This window comes from Salvelinus fontinalis, chromosome 18 (genome assembly GCF_029448725.1).
Source record: "Salvelinus fontinalis isolate EN_2023a chromosome 18, ASM2944872v1, whole genome shotgun sequence".
Lineage (NCBI taxonomy): Eukaryota > Metazoa > Chordata > Actinopteri > Salmoniformes > Salmonidae > Salvelinus > Salvelinus fontinalis.
Genome location: NC_074682.1, coordinates 48,287,518 through 48,311,070, shown reverse-complemented (window position 1 = coordinate 48,311,070; position 23,553 = coordinate 48,287,518). Strand labels below are relative to the sequence as shown.

At 40.4% G+C, this 23,553-nt stretch overlaps 2 protein-coding genes across 3 annotated transcripts in view; both read right to left on the bottom strand.

Moving 5' to 3' along the window:
• LOC129815678 (helicase with zinc finger domain 2-like) overlaps nucleotides 1-20,666 on the bottom strand; it is a 46,581-nt gene extending 25,915 nt beyond the window's left edge. For both annotated transcript variants that reach the window (XM_055869680.1, XM_055869681.1), the window contains exon 1: nucleotides 20,481-20,666. The gene's annotated coding sequence lies outside the window, so the exon portion shown is untranslated. The remainder of the gene's footprint in view (nucleotides 1-20,480) is intronic.
• A 692-nt stretch (nucleotides 20,667-21,358) lies between these two features.
• Nucleotides 21,359-23,553, bottom strand: part of LOC129815680 (stathmin-3-like) — a 30,340-nt gene continuing 28,145 nt past the window's right edge. The window contains exon 5 of the mRNA XM_055869683.1: nucleotides 21,359-23,417. Within this exon, the coding sequence (XP_055725658.1) occupies nucleotides 23,358-23,417 (60 nt within the window). The 3' untranslated portion in view covers nucleotides 21,359-23,357. The remainder of the gene's footprint in view (nucleotides 23,418-23,553) is intronic.

Here is a 23,553-nt window from a genome sequence, read left to right as displayed (position 1 = left end):
TTCAACCCAACTTTGCTATTTAGTTAGTTTTATCGTATGTATCTTTACTTTCTTTTTAATACAGAATGTTCATACTATTATCCAGTAGCGGTGCGTGGGTAAAATAACTGGGGAAGCCAAGCCAGGAAAAAATGCCATATTACAACGTATGTGTTGTGATAATTTCATTGTTTGTTCTATAACCTGTTATTCATATGCCTTGCGACCGTGATATATAGACCTAAGGCCGAGACACTAAGAAAACACAGTGGCAGAATTAATTCAACCACACCTCTGTTTCATCACAAAACCAGAAAGCAACATCTGTCCGGTGGAGTCCACAAAGCATATTTAGCATGAAACAAACAGTTACATGACCTACAGCACTGTCAAGCAAGTTAATGTTTCCGACATTTTCGGACTACTACATTTATTTAGAACCACGGAGAGATATCGCAAGTCATAAAGAAAACAGGAGCTGCCTCTACTATTCCAGCACCATTTCAACATCGTTAAATCACCCATGCTTAGTCGAATACAGTGACAACTGAAAGATACCAAAAATAGTATATTTTCAATCACCATAAGCTAAATATAATGTGGCTGTCAATGGTTCTGATTTGTGTGTGCATGCGTGCGTTCGTGCAAGTAGAAAAAACATGTTGAATCACCCTACTTGTAGAGAAACGCAAATGTCATCCTTTTAGTTTTTGTTTGATGTTTGATGATAGTTTTTTAAATTCCATTTATTGGCAATGTTAGCTAGTTAACATTAGCCTTCTACATCTAGCTATATATTGAACTTCCATCTATGGATGCAGGATATATCGGTGAACATATCAGAATCGGACGATATTAGCTAAAAATGCCAACATCGGTATCGGCCCGATGTTTAGTTTAACGCCGATGTGCAAAACCGATGTCAAAGCTGACATGCATACCTATATAACGTAGGTACATGAGGTAATGACGCCACGTAAAATGGTGCGCTACAGGTGCAGCACAGCATTCCTAACCTAGCCCACAATGTCTGCCGTGTGGATCGAGCAGTCAACAAGTCAAGCAGTCACTTGAAAGAGTAAGAACATTTCAGCGAGACAACTCAAAGGCGAAATCCATTAACGCCAAGATAATGGAATTCATTGCCCTTGACTCTGTCGTGGGTGATGTTGGCTTTTGCGACTGGTCGAGCACTACCAAGTGCACTATTTTTCAGATGTTGCCCTACTGGAGTTACACAGTAATAGCGTCACTGTTATTAGCTTCACGACATACTATAGAACGCCGTTTGGGCCTTTGCGTATCAAAAAAGATACACGTTAAATAACACTATTTGACAATAACCCTATTTGACGCGTTAAATAACACAGTTCTAGTGTAGAATGTTGTGTTCTGAATTTGCACATGCAAGCCAAGCGCCACCACTACTATCAGTAGTACTGTCAAAGCTGTACAAAAATGTCTGCAAACAAGCAAACACCGACCACGAACGATGTGTTTACAATACCGCGTTGGTAATAAAGCATTATTTGTTTGACCGCAACTTCTGGGGTAGCTAGCTAGCTTTGTACCTAGCTAGCACAAATATAACCAGCCTGAAAACAATGACCATTAGAAACTGCAGTCATTTTCATTATTTTAAGCAATGATATAGGAATCCTTGTGAGTAAGTATTAACTTCAGTTCATGAAACTAAATAGCAAGCCAGCTACTTAACCCTGTTGCCCAAAGCTAATGTTATAAGCAGCCAACTAGCTTCATCTGGCTAGTGAGGATCGACCGGACCGGGTTATGTGTTGTGAAGCTAGCCACAATAACGATTAGGCACAATAGTGGAATTTGCGGTTTGCCTTCAACATAACTCTTTTGACAGTTACAATTGGTGGAATCATGCCATAAATAGACTAGATAATGTTAAACAAGGTTGGGATGTGAAGCAATGAAATGGGGTATCAGTCTACTCGGTAACACCCACAGAACACAACTGTGAAGAGTTTACGCAAATATTAGCATTGTTGCTCTTATCGCGGGACTGTGATTGTGTGAAATCACCTCCCCAGTCAGCCTATTATGTGTATTGACATTAATATTGCACTGTACAGTTTTACCTAAGGATTGGGGATCCATGAAATGAGGTATCAGTCTACTCAATACCCAAGATATTTTTTTCTAACGTCCTCCTCAGAGTTATCAGACTCAAACATCCACGCAGTATTGTTTTTCCTCAGGAATAGTGTTCAATACACATATGTTGACAATAAATGCTGCTCAAATCACAGTTGTTTCAGAGTCCTGCAATAAGAGCTACAACGCTAATGTTCTCTGGGTGTCAATGAGTAGACTGATACCCCATGTCATTGATCCGCAATCCATAGGTAAGACTGTACAGTGAAATAAGTATGCCCCTAATGCAAGTATAATACATCCAATGTGATTTCAACAGATTTTTGTCAAATTAACAAATTATTGTCTTTTGTTGATTTTATATGACAACATTCCAACCTCGTTAAGCATGATCTATTCAATTACGGCATAATTCTACTATTTGTATTAATTTGCATCAATGTCAATGACATCCTTTTATTTTGAAGGCTAACCCCAAAATCCACTATTGTGGCTAATCCTTATTGTGGCTAGCTTCACATAGATGGACCCGACTACCATTAATCAAATAACAACTGTTTTATAAATGAGGGTTATTTTAGATGACACCTAGCTATATAGTTAGCTAACTTTGAACCAGATTATGACATTTTACTATGTTTTTGGGAAGAACTTTGTTTGCATCCATAAGCTAGCTAGCTTTTTTTAATGACCAGCACTGTAGGTGCGCAAGACAACTTTACCAGCATCATAGCATACGTATCGATAAATCATTGTGACATATGAAATACGAGTGATAGTGTAATCAATGTGTAATAACTACGTAAAAAATGTATTAATGTGTTCAATTATTATGTGACATGCAGTCATATTTAGGTCCAGATTGGTCAACAAGCTTATTTAACACATGAAATAGTGTTATTTGACACGTAAAATAGTGTATCTTTTTTGACACGTAAAGACCCAAACGGCGTTCCATAGAAATCCTGGGTGAGAATGAAACGACGGAACAAATCAACAACGAAACAGCACAGCAAGTAAGTGAAAGGAAACGGTTTTGATTATGTTTTACTGGTAATGGTGACATACAGTGGAAGTCGGAAGTTTACATACACTTACGCTGGAGTCATTGAAACTCGTTTTTCAACATCTCCACAAATTTCTTGTTAACAAACTATAGTTTTGGCAAGTCGGTTAGGACATCTACTTTGTGCATGACACAAGTAATTTTTCTAACAATTGTTTACAGACATATTGTTTCATTTATAATTCAGTTTCACAATTCCAGTGGGTCAGAAGTTTACATACACTAAGTTGACTGTGCCTTTAAACAGCTTTGAAAATTCCAGAAAATTATGTCATGGCTTTAGAAGTTTCTGATAGGCTAATTGACATCATATAAATCAATTGGAGGTGTACCTGTGGATGTATTTCAAGGCCTACCTTCAAACGCAGTGCCTCTTTGCTTGACATCATGGGAAAATCAAAATAAATCAGCCAAGACCCCAGAAAAAGAATTGTAGACCTCCACAAGTCTGGTTCATCCTTGGGAGCAATTTTGAAATGCCTGAAGGTACCACGCTCATCTGTACAAGCAATAGTCATACCGGTGTCTCCTAGAGAAGAACGTACTTTGGTGCGAAAAGTGCAAATCAATCCCAGAACAACAGCAAAGGACCTTGTGAAGATGCTGGAGGGAACAGGTACAAAAGTATCTATATCCACAGTAAAAGGAGCCCTATATCGACACAACCTGAAAGGTCGCTCAGCAAGGAAGAAGCCACTGCTCCAAATCCGCCATAAAAACGCCAGACTACGGTTTGCAACTGCACATGGGGACAAAGATCGTACTTTTTGAGGAATGTCCTCTGGTCTGATGAAACAAAAATAGAACTGTTTGGCCATAATGACCATCGTTATGTTTGGAGGAAAAAGGGGGAGGCTTGCAAGCTGAAGAACACCATCCCAACCATGAAGCACGGGGGTGGCAGCATCATGTTGTGGGGGTGCTTTGCTGCAGGAGGGACTGGTGCACTTCACAAAATAGATGGCTTCATGAGGAAGGAAATGATGTGGATATATTGAAGCAACATCTCAAGACCTTCAGTCCGGAAGTTAAAGCTTGGTCGCAAATGGGTCTTCCAGATGGACAATGACCCCAAGCATACTTCCAAAGCTGTGGCAAAATGGCTTAAACAATTTAAAGGCAATGCTACCAAATACTAATTGAGTGTATTTGACCTACTGGGAATGTGATAAAAGCTGAAATAAATTATTCTCTCTACTATTATTCTGACATTTCACATTCTTAAAATAAAGTGGTGATCCTAACTGACCTAAAACAGGGAATTTCTACCAGGATTAAATGTCAGGAATTATGAAAAACTGAGTTTAAATGTATTTGGCTAAGGTGTATGTAAACTTCCGACTTCAACTGTATTTATTATGGACATCGAAATGTTAGCTACTAAAATCAGATACAACAATAATATTAAGGGACTCGAAATCCATGGCTTAAAAACAAAGGTGTCATTGTAGGCTGATGATTCATGTTTTTTTTTTTTTTTTATAAATCCACAATTTGGATCCCTCCACAGCCTTACAGAGGATCTAGATACATTTTCTAACCTCTCTGGAGTACAAGTGTACTATTTTATGTATTATAAAACTGGGTGATTCAAGCCCTGAATGCTGATTGGCTAACAGCCATGGTATATCAGACCGTATACCACGGGTATGACAAAACATTTAATTTGACTGCTCTAATTACATTGGTAACCAGTTTATAATAGCAATAAGGCACCCCGGGGGGTTGTGGTATATGGCTAATATACCACAGCTAAGGGCTGTATCCAGGCACAGTGCATTCGAACAGCCCTTAGCCGTGGTAAATTGGCCATATACCACTCCCACTCGGGCCTTATTACTTAATTGGATTACTAAAAAATACAACTTTTACATTACCAATAAAATGGTCTGACGGTGATGTGGACATACTCGGTATTCAAATCCCGAAAGAAAGAAAGACATTTTAATAGAAAGTTAGCAAAAATAGATACCATGGAAATGAAAATACCTGTCTCTTCGTGGAAAAATCACCCTGATTAACTCTTTAGTCATATCCCAGTTGACCTATTTACTTTTGGCCTTGCCTACATCTAGTGACCTGTTTTAAACATTATATGAGGAAACAATATTACATTTTATTTGGAATGGCAAGCCAGACAAAATTAAACAGACCTATTTATATAATGAATATGAATTCGGAGGGTAGAAATTATTAAATATTAACGCATTAGACCTCTCACTCCTTTTTTTACAGCTGTGCCATATAGATTGCAAAATAGTTGGGAAGAGATTTTCAATGAACCGATTCCATGGCACATGGTTTATGAACTATTATACTAAATTCTTGCAACCAATAGAATGTCATGGGGATACAACCATCCCAGCTCTACAGATTTTGCTGCGAAGAGACAGAATCATTAGATCATTTGTTTTGGTACTGCCCATATGTTGCTTGTCTTTGGTCGCAGGTCCAGGAATGTGTGAAGAAGAGCAACATTTACCTGGAGCTAACTCTGCAGATAGCGCTAGTGGGTGATTGGAAAAGTCATAGTCAGTTGATCAATAATATAATAATACTTCTAAAAAAATGTTACTGTAGAAACTATGAGAATAGAAAGGTTCAAAACTTTTGTGAAACATCACAGCACAGTTGAAAAATATATGGCAAATAGAAATCCAAAATGGATGGTGTTCGGGGATAGCTGGAAGGGGTTGAGTGGAGCTGAAGGGTGGGATTAAAAACAACAAAATAACTCATGTAAAATATGCTCTGTCCGTAAAATGTATATGGTTTCGGAACTTTTATGAAACAGCACAGTTAAAAATATATGGAAAAGTAGAAATTAAGCAGGATGGGCTTCGGAGATGGATGGGAGGGGTTGATGATGGCTGAAGGTGTCACGTTCCTGACCTGTTTTCCTTTGTCTTGTATTTATTTAGTTGGTCAGGGCGTGAGTTGGGTGGGTTTGTCTATGTGTGATTTTCTATGTTGGGATTTTTGTGTTCCGTCTGGTATGATTCTCAATCAGAGGCAGCTGTCAATCGTTGTCCCTGATTGAGAATCATACTTAGGCAGCCTGGGTTTCACGTGTGTTTTGTGGGTGTTTGTTTCCGTGTTTGTGTTTTCACCACACGGTACTGTATAGGTTTCTGCACTTCGTTTATTTGTTTTTTTGTAATTCCGTGTTCAAGTTTCGTTATAATAAATCATCATGAACACTAACCACTGCGTATTGGTCCGATCCGTCTCGCCTCTCCTCGTCCGAGGAGGAGGAAGAATACGAAAGCCGTTACAGAAGGATGGGATTAAAAACAAACAAAAGATAACTAATGTAAAATATACTGTCCGTGAAATGTATGTAGGATGTATAAACTGGAAGTGGAAGCCTATTTATTTTTGTCCAATAGCTTACTGGAATTAGGGGAGGGGTGGTAGGGTTAGGGGGAAATAATAAAGAAGGAATATATATAAAAATATATATATATTTAACATAATATATATATTTCCAAATAAAATATATGGGGGATTGGAAATGATGCAGACAATTACATTGACAAAAGCCACAATCTATCTGCAATACTAAATCTGATCTACCCTGTAAAAAAACAAAAAACAAAACAATCTCATTCTCTTTATGACCAGACAGAATCAGATAGATGGCCTACACATACAGAGACAGAGGAGCGCTGTATCGGATGCTTTCTCCAATGATACATTCAGCCTCTTCCGAATTGATAGAAAGTTATGGAAACACAGACACGAAAGATACATTGTTTGTTTTATTCTTGGTCATTTTTGGGAGGAAGCCTGGCTTCACTTGGCACCCATGATTAAACGCCACTGCTATTATCCCATTTGACCGCCAAGCACTTCTGGACATCAGATCGTCATTTACTAACCTTGAGTTTAACTTCACATATAACTTCATGAATATGATGGATGAGCTTCGTTCGAGTTTCGTATCATAGAGACATGAATATCTACAACATTATGTCTTACTAAAACGCGGCTGGAGGATGACGCTATGTAGTTCTCGTTGGATTCTCCATGCAGTGGCAGGATCAGATTGCGGCTTCAGGGAAAACGAAAGGAGGCGATGTGTGTTTTTCAGAAATAACAACTGGTGTGCTGCTTCAAGTGTGAAGGAAATCTCAAACTTTTTCTCACCTGATATACAGTACCAGTCAAATATTTGGACACACCTACTCAATCCAGGATTTTTATTTATTTTTAGTATTTTCTACATTGTAGAATAATAGTGAAGACATCAAAACTATGAAATAACACATACGGAATCATGTAGTAAAAGTAAAGTGTTAAACAGATCAAAATATATTTTATATTAGAGATTCTAAAATGTCCTCATCAATCTACACACAAAACCACATAATGACAAAGCGAAAACAGTTTTTTTGTTGAAATTTTGGCAAATTTCTTGAAAATAAAGAAATATAAATACATTATTAACTTGAGTATTCAGACCCTTTGCTATGAGACTCGAAAATTAGCTCAGGTGCATCCTGTTCGCATTGATCATCCTTGAGATGTTTCTACAATTTGATTAGAGTCCATCTGTGGTAAATTCAATTGATTGGACATGATTTGGAAAGGCACACACCTGTCTATATAAGGTCCCACAATTGACAGTGCATGTCATAGCAAAAACCAAGTCATGAGGTTGAAGGAATTGTCCGTAGAGCTCAGAGACAGGATTGTGTCGAGGCACAGATCTGCGGAAGGGTACAAAAAAATGTCTGCAGCATTGAAGGTCCCCAAGAACACATTGGCCTCCATCATTCTTAAATGGAAGAAGTTTGAACCACCAAGATCCTAGAGCTGGCCGCCCGGCCAAACTGAGCAATCGGGTGAGAAGGACCTTGGTCAGGGAGGTGACCAAGAACCTGATGGTCACTCTGACAGAGCTCTAGAGTTCCTCTGTGGAGATGGGAGAACCTTCCAGAAGGACAACCATCTCTGCAGCACTCCACTAATCACACCTTTATGGCAAAGTGGCCAGACAGAAGCCACTCCTCAGTAAAAGGTGCATGACAGCCCGCTTGGAGTTTGCCAAAAAGACACCTAAAGACTCTCACACCATGAAAAACAAGATTCTCTGATCTGATAAAACCAAGATTGAACTTTTTGGCCTGAATGCCAAGTGTCACGTCAGGAGGAAACTTGGCACCATCCCTAAGGTGAGCATGCTGGTGGCAGCATAATGCTGTGGGGATGTTTTTCAGCGGCAGGGACTGGGAGACTAGGATCGAGGCAAAGATGAACAAAGAAAAGTACAGAGAGGTCCTTGATGAAAACCTGCTCCAGAGCACATAGCCAAGACAACGCAGGAGTGGCTCCGGGACAAGTCTCTGAATGTCCTTGAGTGGCCCAGCCAGAACCCGGACCTGAACCCAATCTAACATCTCTGGAGAGACCTGAAAATAGCTGTGCAGCAACGCTCACCCATCCAACCTGACAGAGCTTGAGAGGATCTGCAGAGAAGAATGGGAGAAATTTCCCAAATACAGGTGTGCCAAGCTTGTAGCGTCATACCCAAGAAGACTCGAGGCTGTAATCGCTGCCAAAGGTGATTCAACAAAGTACTGAGTAAAGCGTCTGAATTCTTATGTAAATGTGATATTTCAGTAAAAAAATAAAAATAAGATTCGATTTTTTTTTTATAGAAACCAGTTTTTGCTTTGTCATAATGGGGTATTGTGTGTAAATTGATGGGGAAAAAATACTTCATTAATTTTAGAATAAGGCTGTAACGTAACAAAGTGTGAAAAATGTCAAGGGGTCTGAATACTTTCTGAATGCAATTTATATTCTACCCACAGAAACATATATAAGGCGTCCTCTCTTCGGCAAATCTGACCATGACTTCATTCTCCTGCTTCCTGTTTACAAACAAAAGCTCAAACAGGATGTACCAGTGATCCACTCAATACGGAAGTGGTAAGACGAAGTAGAAACAAGGCTACAAGACTGTTTTACTTGTACAAGACTGGGATATGTTCCGGGATTCATCCGATAACATTGAGGAGTTTACCACAACAGCACAGGCTTCATCAATAAGTGCATAGACAATGTCGTCCCCACAGTGACTATAAGAACATATCCCAACCAAATCCATGGATTACGAAACTCGTCGTATGTTTGGCTCTCTGTCGCCAAACATTTAAACCGGTTAACAGACGGAATACCAGGGCGCGTTCTCAAAGCATGTGCAGACCAGCTGGCAGGTGTCTTCACAGACATTGTCAATCTCTCATTGTCCCAGTCTGTAATCCCAACATGTTTCAAGCTGACCACCATTGTCCCTGTTCCCAAGAGCTCCAAAGTACCCTCCCTAAATGACTAGCGCCCTGTAGCATTCACATCTGTAATGAAGAAGTGCTTTGAAAGGCTGGTCATGACACACATCAACACCATCTTCCTAGAACCACTCCAATTTGCATACCACCCCAACAGATCCACAGATGACGCAACAGCAATTGCACTTCACACTGCCCTCTTCCACCTGAGGAAGAGAAATAACTATGTGAGAATGCTGTTCATAGACTACAGCTCAGCATTCAACACCATAGTCCCCTCCAAGCTCATCCCCAAGATAGGGACCCTGGGACTGAAACTGTCCCTCAGCAACTGGATCCTGGACTTCCTGATGGGTCGGCCCCAGGAGGTGAGGGTAGGCAACAAGACCTCCTCCACGCTGACCCTCAACACGGTTGGCGGACAGCCCAGTACACCACTGGGACTGAGCTTCCTGCCATTCAGGACCTCTATATCAGGTGGTGTCAGAGAAAGGCCCGAAAACTTGCCAAAGACTCCAGCCACCCAAGCCATAGACTGTTCACCCTGCTACCGTCCGGCAAACGGTACCGGAGCATCGGCTCTCGGACCAACAGGCTCTGAAACAAATGCTAAATAGTTCATTAATAGTAACCAAACTATCTGCACTGACCCTATGCACACTCACTAGCCTTTATATAAACACTTACACTCCACTGTCACTTCCACAGAAATCTCTCACACATTCAAACACTACATACGCACACACACACACACACGCATACCGACACAACACAAACATACTGTACATACACACTCACGCACACACACACACTTACACCCATCGTTTGCTGCTGGTACTCTATTCTATTACTCTTATTATTATCTATCCGGATGCCCAGTCACTTTACCCTGTCTTTATGTACATATCTACCTCAAGTACCTAGTACCCCTGCACATTGATCTGATACTGGTACTTCCTGTATATAGCTCCATTCTTGTGTATTTTATTTTATTCCTCGTGTTAGTTACTATTTTAACTCTGCGTCATTGGGAAAAGTTTGTAAGCAAGTATTTCACTGTAAAGTCCACACCAGTTGTATTCGGCAAATGTGATAAATACAATTACATTTTATTTGATGTGGGATGCTGGGCTGGAGGGAGTCGCCAGTTTTTGTTAAGACGGAGTTGGATCATAGAGCAAGAGGCGAAGCGAGAAGTTTCACTATCACCAAAAATCGATCAAAAATAATCCCAATGCATTTCTATTGTTTTTTTTTGTGGACCTAAGCTTGTCGCCTGCCTTCCCGCCTTTGGGACAACGACCCCATTGTTAGGGCGGAGACATGAGCATCTCGTCATTATATACAGATCTCTGGACGAATACACTTTTAAGCCTGCTACGTTAAGCCTTTCTCATATTACCCATAAGCACTCTGATACGTTGTACTGGATGTCATGCATTTCAATGGGGACATCCACAATAGAGTGGAAACACAAATCCCCCTTGCGGTTGAAGGATACTGCATACTTTTTTTTTACCCCTTTTTTCTCCCCTATTTCGTGGTATCCAATTGGTAGTAGTTACAGTATCGTCTCATCACTAGTATCGTCTCATCACTGCAACTCCCGTACGGACTCGGGAGAGGCGAAGGTCGGGAGCCATGCGTCCTCCGAAACACAACCCAACCTAGCCGCACTGCTTCTTGACACAATGCACATCCAACCTGGAATCCAGCCACACCAATGTGTTGGAGGAAACATTGTACACCTGGCGACCTGTTCAGCGTGCACTGCACCCGGCCCGCCACAGGAGTCACTAGTGCGCGATGAGACAAGGATATCCCTGCCGGCCAAACCCTCACTAACCCGGGCGACGCTGGGCCAATTGTGCACCACCCCATGGGCCTCCCGGTCGCGGCCGGCTGAGACAGAGTCTGGGCTCGAACCCAGAATCTCTGGTGGCACAGCTAGCACTGCGATGCAGTGCCTTAGACCACTGTGACACCCGGGAGGCCTGAACAGCGCATACTTTAAAAAAATTGTAACTCTACATTGTCTTCAGTCTAGCCGGAGTTCGTCAAAGAACAAGAAGTTACTAAACCACAGAAAAATATGAAAATATATGTATATTTTTTTATTTCACCTTTATTTAACCAGGTAGGCCAGTTGAGAAGAAGTTCTCATTTACAACTGCGACCTGGCCAAGATAAAGCAAAGAGTTACACATGGGATAAACAAACGTACAGTCAATAACACAATAGAAAAATCTATATACAGTGTTTGCAAATGTAGTAAGATTAGGGATGTAAGGTAATAAATAGGCCATAGTGGCGAAATAATTACAATTTAGCAATTCAACACTGGAGTGATAGATGTGGAGAAGATGAATGTGCAAGTAGAGATACTGGGGTGCAAAGAAGCAAAAAATTAAATAACAATATGGGGATGAGGTAGTTGGGTGGGCTATTTACAGATGGGCTGTGTACAGGTGCAATGATCGGTAAGCTACTCTGACAGCTGATGCTTAAAGTTAGTGAGGGAGATATAAGACTCCAGCTTCAGTTATTTTTGCAATTCGTTCCAGTCATTGGCAGCAGAGAACTAGAAGGAAAGGCGACCAAAGAGGACTTGGCTTTGGGGATGACCAGTGAAATATACCTGCTGGAGCGCTTGCTACGGGTGGGTGCTGCTATGGTGACCGGTGAGCTGAGAAAACGTGGGGCTTTACCTAGCAGAGACTTGTAGATGACCTGGAGCCAGTGGGTTTGGTGACGAATATGAAGCGAGGACCAGCCAACGAGAGCATACAGGTCGCAGTGGTGGCTAGTATATGGGGCTTTGGTGACAAAACGGATGGCACTGTGATAGACTACATCCAATTTGCTGAGTAGAGTGTTGGAGGCTATTTTGTAAATGACATTGCCGAAGTCAAGGATCAGTAGGATAGTCAGTTTTACGAGGGTAAGTTTGGCACCATGAGTGAAGGAGGCTTTGTTACAAATATATGACTAATTTCAGGAAACTAGGCATATGTCGCAGGCCACTACTTCACAGGAGAGCCATTTGAACATAAACTTTTTGGGGGGCAGAATCTGAGCTTTCATGTGCTGTCTATTTGAGCTGGTTAGTATGTGTAGGTAATCCTCTCTACCGCGTCTTTAAAAAAAAAATGTATATCGCGTAGTAGAACTGCATAAGTGTTGCTCTCCACTTTCTGGAAGACAGAGTTTTTGAAATCATTGGAATTAGAGTATGATAGATAAGGAGATGGAGAAAACACCTGTGTCTGGATTACATCTTCAAACTAAGGGCAACCATGGCATCTGTGACAAGGAGAGGCATCCATCCATAATGTATACGGACGGGTAAGATAGTCTAGCTAGCTACATTTTCGGATCTTACACTTTTCACATTTTTCATTTCAAGTTAAAGTGTACTGTTAGCTAATGTTAGCTGGCTGGCTCGCTAGCCATTTGCTTTGCTAGTTATAACCTAATGTTAGCTAGCTAATATTGAACCTGGTTTGTTAGCTACCTGCAGATTCATGCAGGGTAGCAACGTCATGAGTTGGGATTATGGTTCATTGTTTACCTAGCTAGCTAGCTACATGTCTTAACAAAATACACTATGCAAGTAACCATTTCAATAGAATGTCACTGCGACAACTGTTGATAGACTTAACTGGTTAAATTGGCTCTGGCTATCTACTCCAATTTCAGAGCACTCTAGTTTGAGTGTGCCAGAGCGCAGAATAACTGACGAATTTACGAACACTCAACACCCGTTGAATGGCCGGTGTCAGTAAACGTTTCCAAAAAAGCATAGATTTATGCCAGCAGCACATAAAAACAGCCTAACCAACTCTGCTAGGGCGAGTAAAATGGTCAGTGAACGGTTCTCTTACGTTAGCCAGTTAGCTTGACTGTTGTTGTTAGGGAAAGGGAAAGGGGGATACCTAGTCAGTTATACAACTGAATAAAATCAAATGAAATGTGTCTACCAAATTTAACCCAACCCTTCTGAATCAAAGAGGTGCAGGGGTCTGCCATAATCGACATCCACGTCTTCGGCGGCCGGGGGACAGTGGGTTAGCTGCCTTGCTCAGGGGCAGAACGACAGATTTTTTCCTTGTCAGCTCGGGGATTCAATCCAGCAACCTTTCGGTTACTGACCCAACGCTCTAACCACTAGCTAGGACAGAACGCTCGGATCAACTCTTAAAGAGGACCTGAATGGGTGTAGACAAAGAAGAGCTCTCCAGTAGGTACCAAAACATTCAAAAGCCATTTTCTCAAAAGTGAAGTTACAAGTTTATCAACTTTCAAAGCAGAATTACTTTCCCATTGTTCCTCAAATGCAAATGTAGTAGCTCTGTGTCTCTGCTTTTATCTAATGTAAAAAACACAATTTCAAATTTTGCTACATAAGACCGAATCAAGGCGGTCAGTCACATATGTGATGGCTTTATAATATAGCTAGCAACTTGTAAACAACTACCATTCCTATAAAGTACGTACTATTTTAATAGTAAATGTTAAATAATACACATTGGCTGTTAAGCCAATTACATTATTTGACTGTTGCCTCACGTTTAAAGCTGCAATACTTAACTTTTTGGGCGACCCAACCAAATGACCATAGAAATGTGTCTTATAGATCTGTCATTCTCATTGAAAGCATGTCTAAGAAGCTGTCGACATTTCTATGCTTCCTGTTTGTCTTGAACTTTCGGATTTTTACACCAGCTTCAGATGGATTAATCTACAATATTTTGGGTTATGGAAAATATATTTCACAGTGGTTAAGGTGGTACAATGATTCTCTACACCAGTGGTCACCAACCTAGTCGATTACCAAACATTTCTGTATGAAAAAAAATATGATAAAGCCTTGCGTTCCATTTTTTTACATTTGTTTTGCGCTGTTGGCGGTAGATGCACTTGATTCAGCAGCCTTATCGACAGGAAGGCAAAATGTTCCGATTTTGAACAATTTCATGTGTCTGTAGATAGAACTCCACCTACCCGGCAGGCCCAGAGAGCAAATCAAATGCACCTTTAAACTGGCCCATCAGATATCTCAGATCACTCACTGAGCCTGCAAAGTTTCCTCGAGACATAGACTGTAAAAAGAAGCCTCGAACCCATAGCAAAGTTGATACTGTGAGATTTCAAAACTTTTAAAACCATGACTAGAGAGACACAGCGAATAATTTTTTTCTCTCAAAATGGTCTGAGAAGAAAAACATTGTCAGGGCAATTCAGGCATAGCCAATATGCAGTGATAATGTATTGGGCCTACTGCACAAATCTTATTGCTACAGAACTGTTTTGAATTGGTCAAAGTTGAATATGCTTAGGTTTTTTTAAGTCATTTTTTTTTTACCTGAGCGGTAGATCTAGACTCAGATTCTGACTCAGAAAGTGATCTTGACTCAGAAAAGGTTGACGACCACTGCTGGCTTGTTTTGTCACACAAACTGAAATTGGGCGAATTATTACAATTTTAGCAATGGCAGAGCAATTTCTGCATTGTGCATCTAAGTTTATTGTGATTGTAATGACGGTTGTTTTTTGATGATAATTATTAGGTATTATCGGTATTTTCACTAGCTACAATGGTATCTTCAACCTAGCCACAATGGTATCTTCAACCTAGCCACAATGGTATCTTCAACCTAGCCTAGCTTTTAGCTAGCTAGCTAGTGTTCTGCAGTGCAAGTTAGCTTGACTTGCTATAAAGTTAGAGAAACAAGTTGTGGATAAAGTAGTTAAACAAAACATGTTCAATCTTTTATCACCTGAAATAATATATGTATCCTGTCTTGAATAAAAAAAAGTATCTCCTTCATTTTGCACAAAAACTAAACTTGTCCGTTCAGTAGCGGGGCAAGACTCTGAAGAAGAGTTACTGCATAATGAAATACGTTAAGATGTAAACGTGTCATTAGGTTAGATACACACAGACCGTATAGACCGCATGAGAGAGGAAACTACACAATGACGAGAGGGACAGAGACAGTTCGTGAAACTATGCCTTTGAAGAAGTAGTAAAATTATTTTGTCAGACAGCTCTTTGGCATAGGCCACTTAGGCAGGGTAGCTAAATAGGATGACTAAAGACAGACAATACAGTATGGGGAGCACATAGATAACGTTAGGTCTGGCTGGCAGACTGCTACAGCCTGAGAAGAGATCAGATGATGACTTTATGATATGAAAAATAATAGTCATCAAATAAAAACGAAGTAATATACACAGCTTAAATATTGTATTATTTCATAGTAATTTCCTATTTCCCTACTGATGTCTACCCAATGTGGACTTGACAGAGACAATGGAATATTTACAATGTTTTGGCAATTGAATGCTAACTATTTGGGGTTTTGCAATTTCCATAAAAAAAGCTCTATTTCATAATGCATTTAATGTTTTAAAAAATTATCGAAATTGCGAATCGAAAACCATTATACATTTTTTATAATCGAACCGAAATGACCTCAAAACACTAAATAGCTCAGCACTACTATTTTGAGGAAGTAATACTGGCTTTGTTACTAGGGTGTCTCATGGGAGACAAACATCAGTAACTGCCACATGAACCACAGCTCCAAGACTAAAATCTTGTTTTTCTTAACACATGTGTAATCTGTGCGTTCAGTCGCTCTTTAAAGAAAAAAGACAGTTTATACTTTCCCATCACATTTCACTCCAAGTCCCAACAGTCCAGCAATGTGCTTCCATTAACAGTAAATATCTGAAGTTGCTGTCGTGTAGGCTACTTCAGAGGAAACCTTTGTCTTTGACTGTTCAATCTTAAGCGTAAATGAGGAAGCGATAGTCCGGCCCCCACCATCCGCGGGAATCGCACAGCCTGCGCACCTCCCCACAATACCCAACCAACGTGTGTCTTGGTTCCTGTCCTCTACTCATTTGAATGTATGTCAACTGTGTTGACAGTTGGAGAAATTGCTGGAGCTACGCTGAGAATTAGAAAAGTATGAAAGCCAATGGTACAATATTCTAGAACTCTGCTGTGCTTATGCGTACAGTTTGGTACGCTGATAGCACAGGAGGCTGTTGGGGGGAGAACGGCTCATAATAATGGCCGGAACTGAGCAAATGGAATGGCATCAAACACCTGGAAACCATGAGTTTGATGTATTTGATACTATTCCACAAATTTTACTCCAGTCATTACCACAAGCCTGTTCTGCCCAATGAAGGTGCCACCAACATCCTGTGTCTGATAGACAGTCTATCAGGGTAGCAAACGTGTACGCGTCTCAGAACATACAGAGAAGAAATTGTCAGATGCATCACAATACCCTCGGAACTAGCTGCACTGGGAGCCAAATTTGAAATGGAATACATTGAGCAGGGTGGGAAAAATCGCATTAGAACACGATACAAATGCATTTTGAAGGGCTGTGGTCACCATTCATGTATTAAATTAAATATATACATCAGACAGTTTTGGGGAGCTACAGTGCATTCGGAAAATATTCAGACCCCATTATTTGTTCCCACATTTTGTTACATTACAGCCTTATTCTAAAATGGATTAAATTATTTTTCCCCCTCAGAAATCTACACACATATAATGAAAAAGCAAAAACTGTTTTTTAGAAACTTTAGCAAATGTATTAAAAATAAAATACAGAAATACCTTATTTACATAAGTATTCAGACCCTTTGCTATGTATGACAGGCTGACCACACCTAAATACATTTTGAAATCTATGTTATTCAATTATTGCACCCACACTGCTCGCGCACGCCAACAAACGTCTGCATTGCCATGGGCTAAAATAGAAATCAGTTCTATTTCTGACGCAGATTGCGCTTCAAGTCCTGTCTCTCCCATCTCCTCATTGGTTTATAGAAGCAGGTACCCACGTGCCATCTCCTCATTGGTTATACCCACATGGGTGACTGAAAGACGAACGAGGTCAGTGGCGGTAATGCACCTAATTTATGAAAGTTGCCAATCGAAATATAAAGTCAAGAGAAGAGAAAGCCTGGAAGGAAGAGAGATGACTAGAAACATTTCGATTGACCGTTTTATGTGTGGATTAATTGGCGGAGTAGAGGACCTTGTGCATTTCAGGTAAAATAACAACTCAAATGCTTATATCCCAGGACCAATTAGCTAGCAACTGCAAGCTAGCTAAATAGGAGAAATTAGCTAGCAAGTGCAAGCTGACTAGCTAAATTGCCATAAATGTTTAATGCTTTTCGACCTGTCCCCAAATTACTAATTGGTTCAGTTTGTTTTGATATTTTAACCTGCGTGTCATGATCACGTTTGGTGTGGGGGGATAAAATAAATGTATGCACGATGTCGCACGCTCGCAGCCGGTTTGGGTCCCATGTGAGACTCGAAATTGAGCTCAGGTGCATCCTGTTTCCATTCATCATCCTTGAGATGTTTCTACAACTTGATTGGAGTCCACCTGTGGTGAATTAAATTGATTGGACATGATTTGTAAAGACACACACCTGTCTATCTAAGGTTCCACAGTTGACAGTGCATGTCAGAGCAAAAACAAAGCCATGAGGTCGAAGGAATTGTCCATAATTCTCCGAGACAGGATTGTGTCGTGGCACAGATCTGGGGAAGGGTACAAAAAAATGTATGCAGCATTGAAGGTCCCCAAGGACACAAGTGGCCTCCATCATTCTTAAATTGGAGAAGTTTGGAACCACCAAGACTCTTCCTAGAGCTGGCCGCCCGGCCAAACTGAGCAACAGGGGGAGAAGGGTTTGATCAGGGAGGTGACCAAGAATCCGATGGTCACTCTGACAGAGCTCTAGAGTTCCTCTGTGGAGATGGGAGAACCTTTCAGAAGGACAACCATCTCTGCAGCACTCCACCAATCACGCCTTTAATGGTAGTGGCCAGACGGAAGAAACTCCTCAGTAAAAAGCATATGACAGCCCGCTTGGAGTTTGCCAAAAGGCACCTAAAGACTCTCACACCATGAGAAACAAGATTCTCTGGTCTGATGAAACCAAGATTGAACTCTTTGGCCTGAATGCAAAGTGTCACGTCTGAAGGAAACCTGGCACCATCCCTACGGTGAAGCATGGCGGTGGCAGCATCATACTGTGGAAGACTAGTCAGGATCGAGACCAAGATTAACAGAGCAAAGTACAGATAGATCCTTTAATGAAAACCTGCTCAAGAGTGCTCAGGGGTGCCAAGCTTGTAGTGCTATTGATGAGGAAAGATTTTACCTACCTACTCTATTAAAAGATATTCTTCGTACCGCATTTCTCCAATGCCAAACCTGTGTGTCTTGTTTGCAATGAAACTGTCGCTGTTTTGTAAAGATTTCAATCTTAGATGTCATTATGATTCTAAGCATTGTACTTTCAGAAGTTGATTTTCCACCGCAGAGAGTCCAATGCAGAAAGGAGGTAGGCCTATTTAAAGAGTGCATGGTGACACTATTAGAGGAAATAGCTATAGGCCTACCAACAAATAGTGTATAAAACATTAGGAACACCTGCTCTTTCCATAACAGACTGTCCAGGTGAGTCCAGGTGAAAGCTATGATCCCTTAATGATGTCACTTATTACATCCACTTCAATCAGTGTAGATGAAGGGGAGTAGACATGTTAAAGAAGAATGTTTAAGCCTTGAGACAATTGAGACATCGATTGTGTATGTGTGTGCCATTCTGAGGGTGAATAGGCAAGACAAAAGATTTCACGCTCAACAGTTTCCTGCATGTATCAAGAATGGTCCACAATCCAAAGGACATCCAGACAACTTGACACAACTGTTGGAAGCAATGGAGTCAACTAAGACTGATCCCATTTAGTTGACTGGTCGATTGTTTGGTCAATAGGCTGTTGGCCAACAGAGATTTCTTTAGTCAAGCAGTCAGATAGCCAAGATTGCTTCACCCTCATGTTGGTGATAGCAAGCTAGCAACCAGGCTAGGTAGTGCTAAATATCAACAGCCAATCCACAAGGAGTTGGAAACTATAGTGAGAGTTGATTGGTCAATAGCAAGTACGAACTTTTCCCAACTTTGTTCCCGCCCTGTTCAAGCTCCCTCGCCCATTCCGAAGATGATGGATATACTGACAAGATACATTTCTCTCCGCCCCAACAATGGGAGTCATTGTCCACAAAGCGCCACTGTGGACTGTCTAGCTCCAACCTATCCTTTCTTTGGATTGGAGAATACGTCTCATTATTTTAATGCTTTTTTAAATATTAGATGAGGTTGTTGACGTCAACAACCAGTATTCAATGGAAATATATGCTAAGCTACTAGCCTCATGTCATGAATATGCAAAGGCATATTGAGACAACTCTGATATTATTATTTTTTTCTCAGTGACCGAGATGTCACGTGTCCTATTTATATCAGTACATTTTTGCAAAACTTCTATTCGATCAAATAAGCCTCATGTAGCAAATAAACCATAAATGTTTTTGTTGACCAAATTCGACACTCCCTCATTGACCTCCAAACGAGGGAGACAGATTTTCTGCCGAGCTGGGCCTCTCTTCCTCTTCCTCTCTGGCCTTTCTCGCATCGCCCAACGGTCCTCCCGCGCACTTCGCATCATTCATTTAAAATGAATGTGCTTCTGTTGTTTCATCGCCCCCAACTTGCTATATGGATCTCTTGCCCACGTCCACGATAGACGCACAGCTCAAATTCCCAACAAACGCGGCTCCGTACCCGTCCTCTATTCATTTGAATGTGTTTACAGTTTACAGAAATTGATAGAGCCGCGCTAAGAATGCGAAAAGTATGAAAGACACATATGGTCCAATATTTGTGCGTATACGTTTTGGACGACTCTTATAGGCGATTTACCTTGCTTACCTTTCACCAGGAAGCAATTTGATAATTTGTTGTCATAAAAAATTGCAACATCAAGTAACTCCTGGTTTGATCTAGAATGAAGTCGCAGGTTCGTCTGACGCTTCACATTTACAATTATTTTCAAAACGTTCGGTTATAACCCACACATGGTTAATTAACTAATTTTAAAATGCTGAACTCACCGCAATAGTTTCAGGAGTTTTTAACAGTCAGACATTTCACATTAAATTGAAACTCCAGTTTCTTCCGTTGTATCTGATATAGTGGATATGGGGACAATAAATCCCTCCCATCGCTGGAATATCATTTAGTAATGGGTTGTTCGTGAACGAACGGCTCTTTTTGAACGGATCTTTTTGGTGAACGTCGGCAACCGAATCGCATCGGTGAAAGAGCCGATCATTTGGCTCCCTGATTTGCATACTGCTACTACTGCTTTTTGAGCGCAAAATAACTTTTTTCTGCAGAGAAGTTACAAAATAATTATCTAAAGAGGGTGAATATTCAGGGGAGAAACAACAAATAGTGGGGAGAATGTGTCAATTTGGTCCAGATTGTTTTGCAGGCCAGGTAATAATTTGGTCAGATAAAAATGTATTTGAATGCAATTTAGCAATTTTTTGTGGTTGTAGGTCGATTCTTAAGCATTTTGAACGAAGAACCGTTTGGCGTACACCGAAAAGACTCGGAATGCCCATCACTAGTATTGTTTCATTCGCTGCACAGTTAAGTTTCGTTTCTGTCATTCTGGGCGTCGGCGTGAGGGCATCATCATATGATACTGTGCAGAATGACTCTAGTATAAACAGAGACAGTTGATAAATAATACGAATAAGATTAGAGAATTCTTCCATAATCTCTGCTATAGAGCCTCGATGATATCCGTTATCACATTACACATTTTACTGGTCAAACGTTACGACAGACAAATCATGCGAACGTTGATAATAGTCCGACAAATAGCAGATAACTATCACATGATGATACATCATACATTTCATTACCTGTGGATGATTTGGCAGCAGTCCCCTGTTCTTTGGATGAACCAGAAAGTCAAAAATGTTTGAACGTGCCATGAAGGGTTTATTGATCCAGTGAAATTCATTCTGAAGCATTATTTTTACCAGGCTAGATTTTTCAAAGATGTGTGAAAGCTATGATATCAGATCTCATGTGACATATTTTACTACATTTGTAAACAACACACATGTAAATTATTAAATGTCACAAATGTAAATGAAAAAATAAGGTATCACCAACTGTATTATAGTTTATCAGACTTATATATGCAAGCAACAACGGCTGACCAAAGGTGAGTTATTCACACAGAGTCGTTATATGTGCGGAGACTGTGTATGTAAGCATAATGGACTGCTGGACCCATCTTAGACAAAGATAATTAAAACAGTAGTTGGCACGATGTCAAGGTTACTTAAGCAAGGCGACAACCAACCAAGTCAAGCACCAGCATGACAGAATTGTGTCCTAGCATAACCCCACTGTGTGTCCTAGCGCAACCCCACTGAAGCTGAGCAGCATTATCCCAGCATTATACTGTATAGGGAAACCTGGCACGAGTAACCCAGGCTTATATGCTGCTAGAAGAGCAAGTGTGTCTGGTAATACATTCAGGCTATGTCAGCATTTGATACCTCTACATCGCATGCCAAAGTTCACATCATAATCCTTCTTATTTGCATATGATTTGCATAAAACTAGTTATTTCACATTGACTCTGTATCTCACTGCAAACTAACTATGGCATTCTGTCGTGGAGTCATCTTGTTACTGAATATAGTCCCCTACAGTGGCACTTACTCAACAGTCACAAGTGAGTGTCTCTCAGAAATAAACAGACTGTGTGGGAGATTTCAGTAGCCAGGAAATGAAACTGAAGCGAGAACGGAAGCCACTCTTCAAGCAAATTAAACATATGTGTCATAACCTTATTCATTTCCTGACCTACAGCAACGTGAATACTGAACTTTATTGAGCTGAGGCCTAAATGTGACTATGCTCCATTTTATACACTCAATTGATTAACTTTATATGTTGATTAAAGACAGCTGCACAAACTGACAATGGGTGTCACTATACATGATGAATGGCCAGGTTAGTGTGTTTGCCTGTAGATTGTGCTGAATATGGTATATTATCCCGTTTCACGAGGTCTGAGCAAGCCTCTAGCACAGGGGCAACTCTTGAGTCCGTTTAGCGTGGCTCTGTTCCCATGTCATAAAGTACCGTATGCAATAGATGTAGGGATCGTGTTATGACCTCAAGCTCATTTTTCAAGATAATGACAGTTTGGAAATATGTGGAACAGATTCACTCACAGTACAGATGCAGCGTAGACATTTACTTCCTATGAGAATTGAACATTACCTATTGAACTACTATGTTTTGAATCGACTCACAGCCTTGCTCTCTGACGTAGGCGCACACACACCCTTCTGAAAAGGTGTGCATGAACAGGCATAAAACTAGCATCTCTACAAAATCCCAATATCCCCAACACAGAAACAAACAGTAAAGATGTACACACACACACACACACACCACCTCTTCTCGCCTGCCCCATGCGCTAAAACAATCAAATATTTCACCATACGCCTGTCTTTTACAGTAGCTTTTTAGGTTTGACACACAGACAGATTTTCCAAGTATTTACACTAGTGCAAAATTTAACTGGTCATTTTTCTGGACAGAACCAAACATTATTTTAAACAAAAGGTAAAAAAAGGTAAGAGAAATAACTTTTCAATTGTTTTCATGTTGTTCCTTTGTATGAACTCACAGGTGCAGTCTTAACACAGGTACAAAGGTTTATTAAATCTGACCTTTGACTTACTGTGCCTTTGCATTTCAAATGTTTGTAGTTTTCAAAAAAAATACACACTGAGAGATGAGAAACAATCTGTGTAAATTATTAGCTTGTGAAATCAGTGTATACTGAACAATGCAAGAGCCTTTGAGACATTGAGATTTTAAAAAGTAGCATTTCCTCCAACAAAAACCCATCAGATGAGAATCTCTTAACAAAACTGTAGAAAATGTTTTCAACCACAGAGGTCAGCTTGGAGCTCTTTGTTTCTACGGACCTCAGCGGCATGGATTTCCTGTGATGAAACGAAGTGAAAATTAGAGAAGTGCTATAAAATACTGCAATAGAAGGTAATTTACATAGTCAATCAATCAATCAATCAATTTTATTTTATATAGCCCTTCGTACATCAGATAATATCTCGAAGTGCT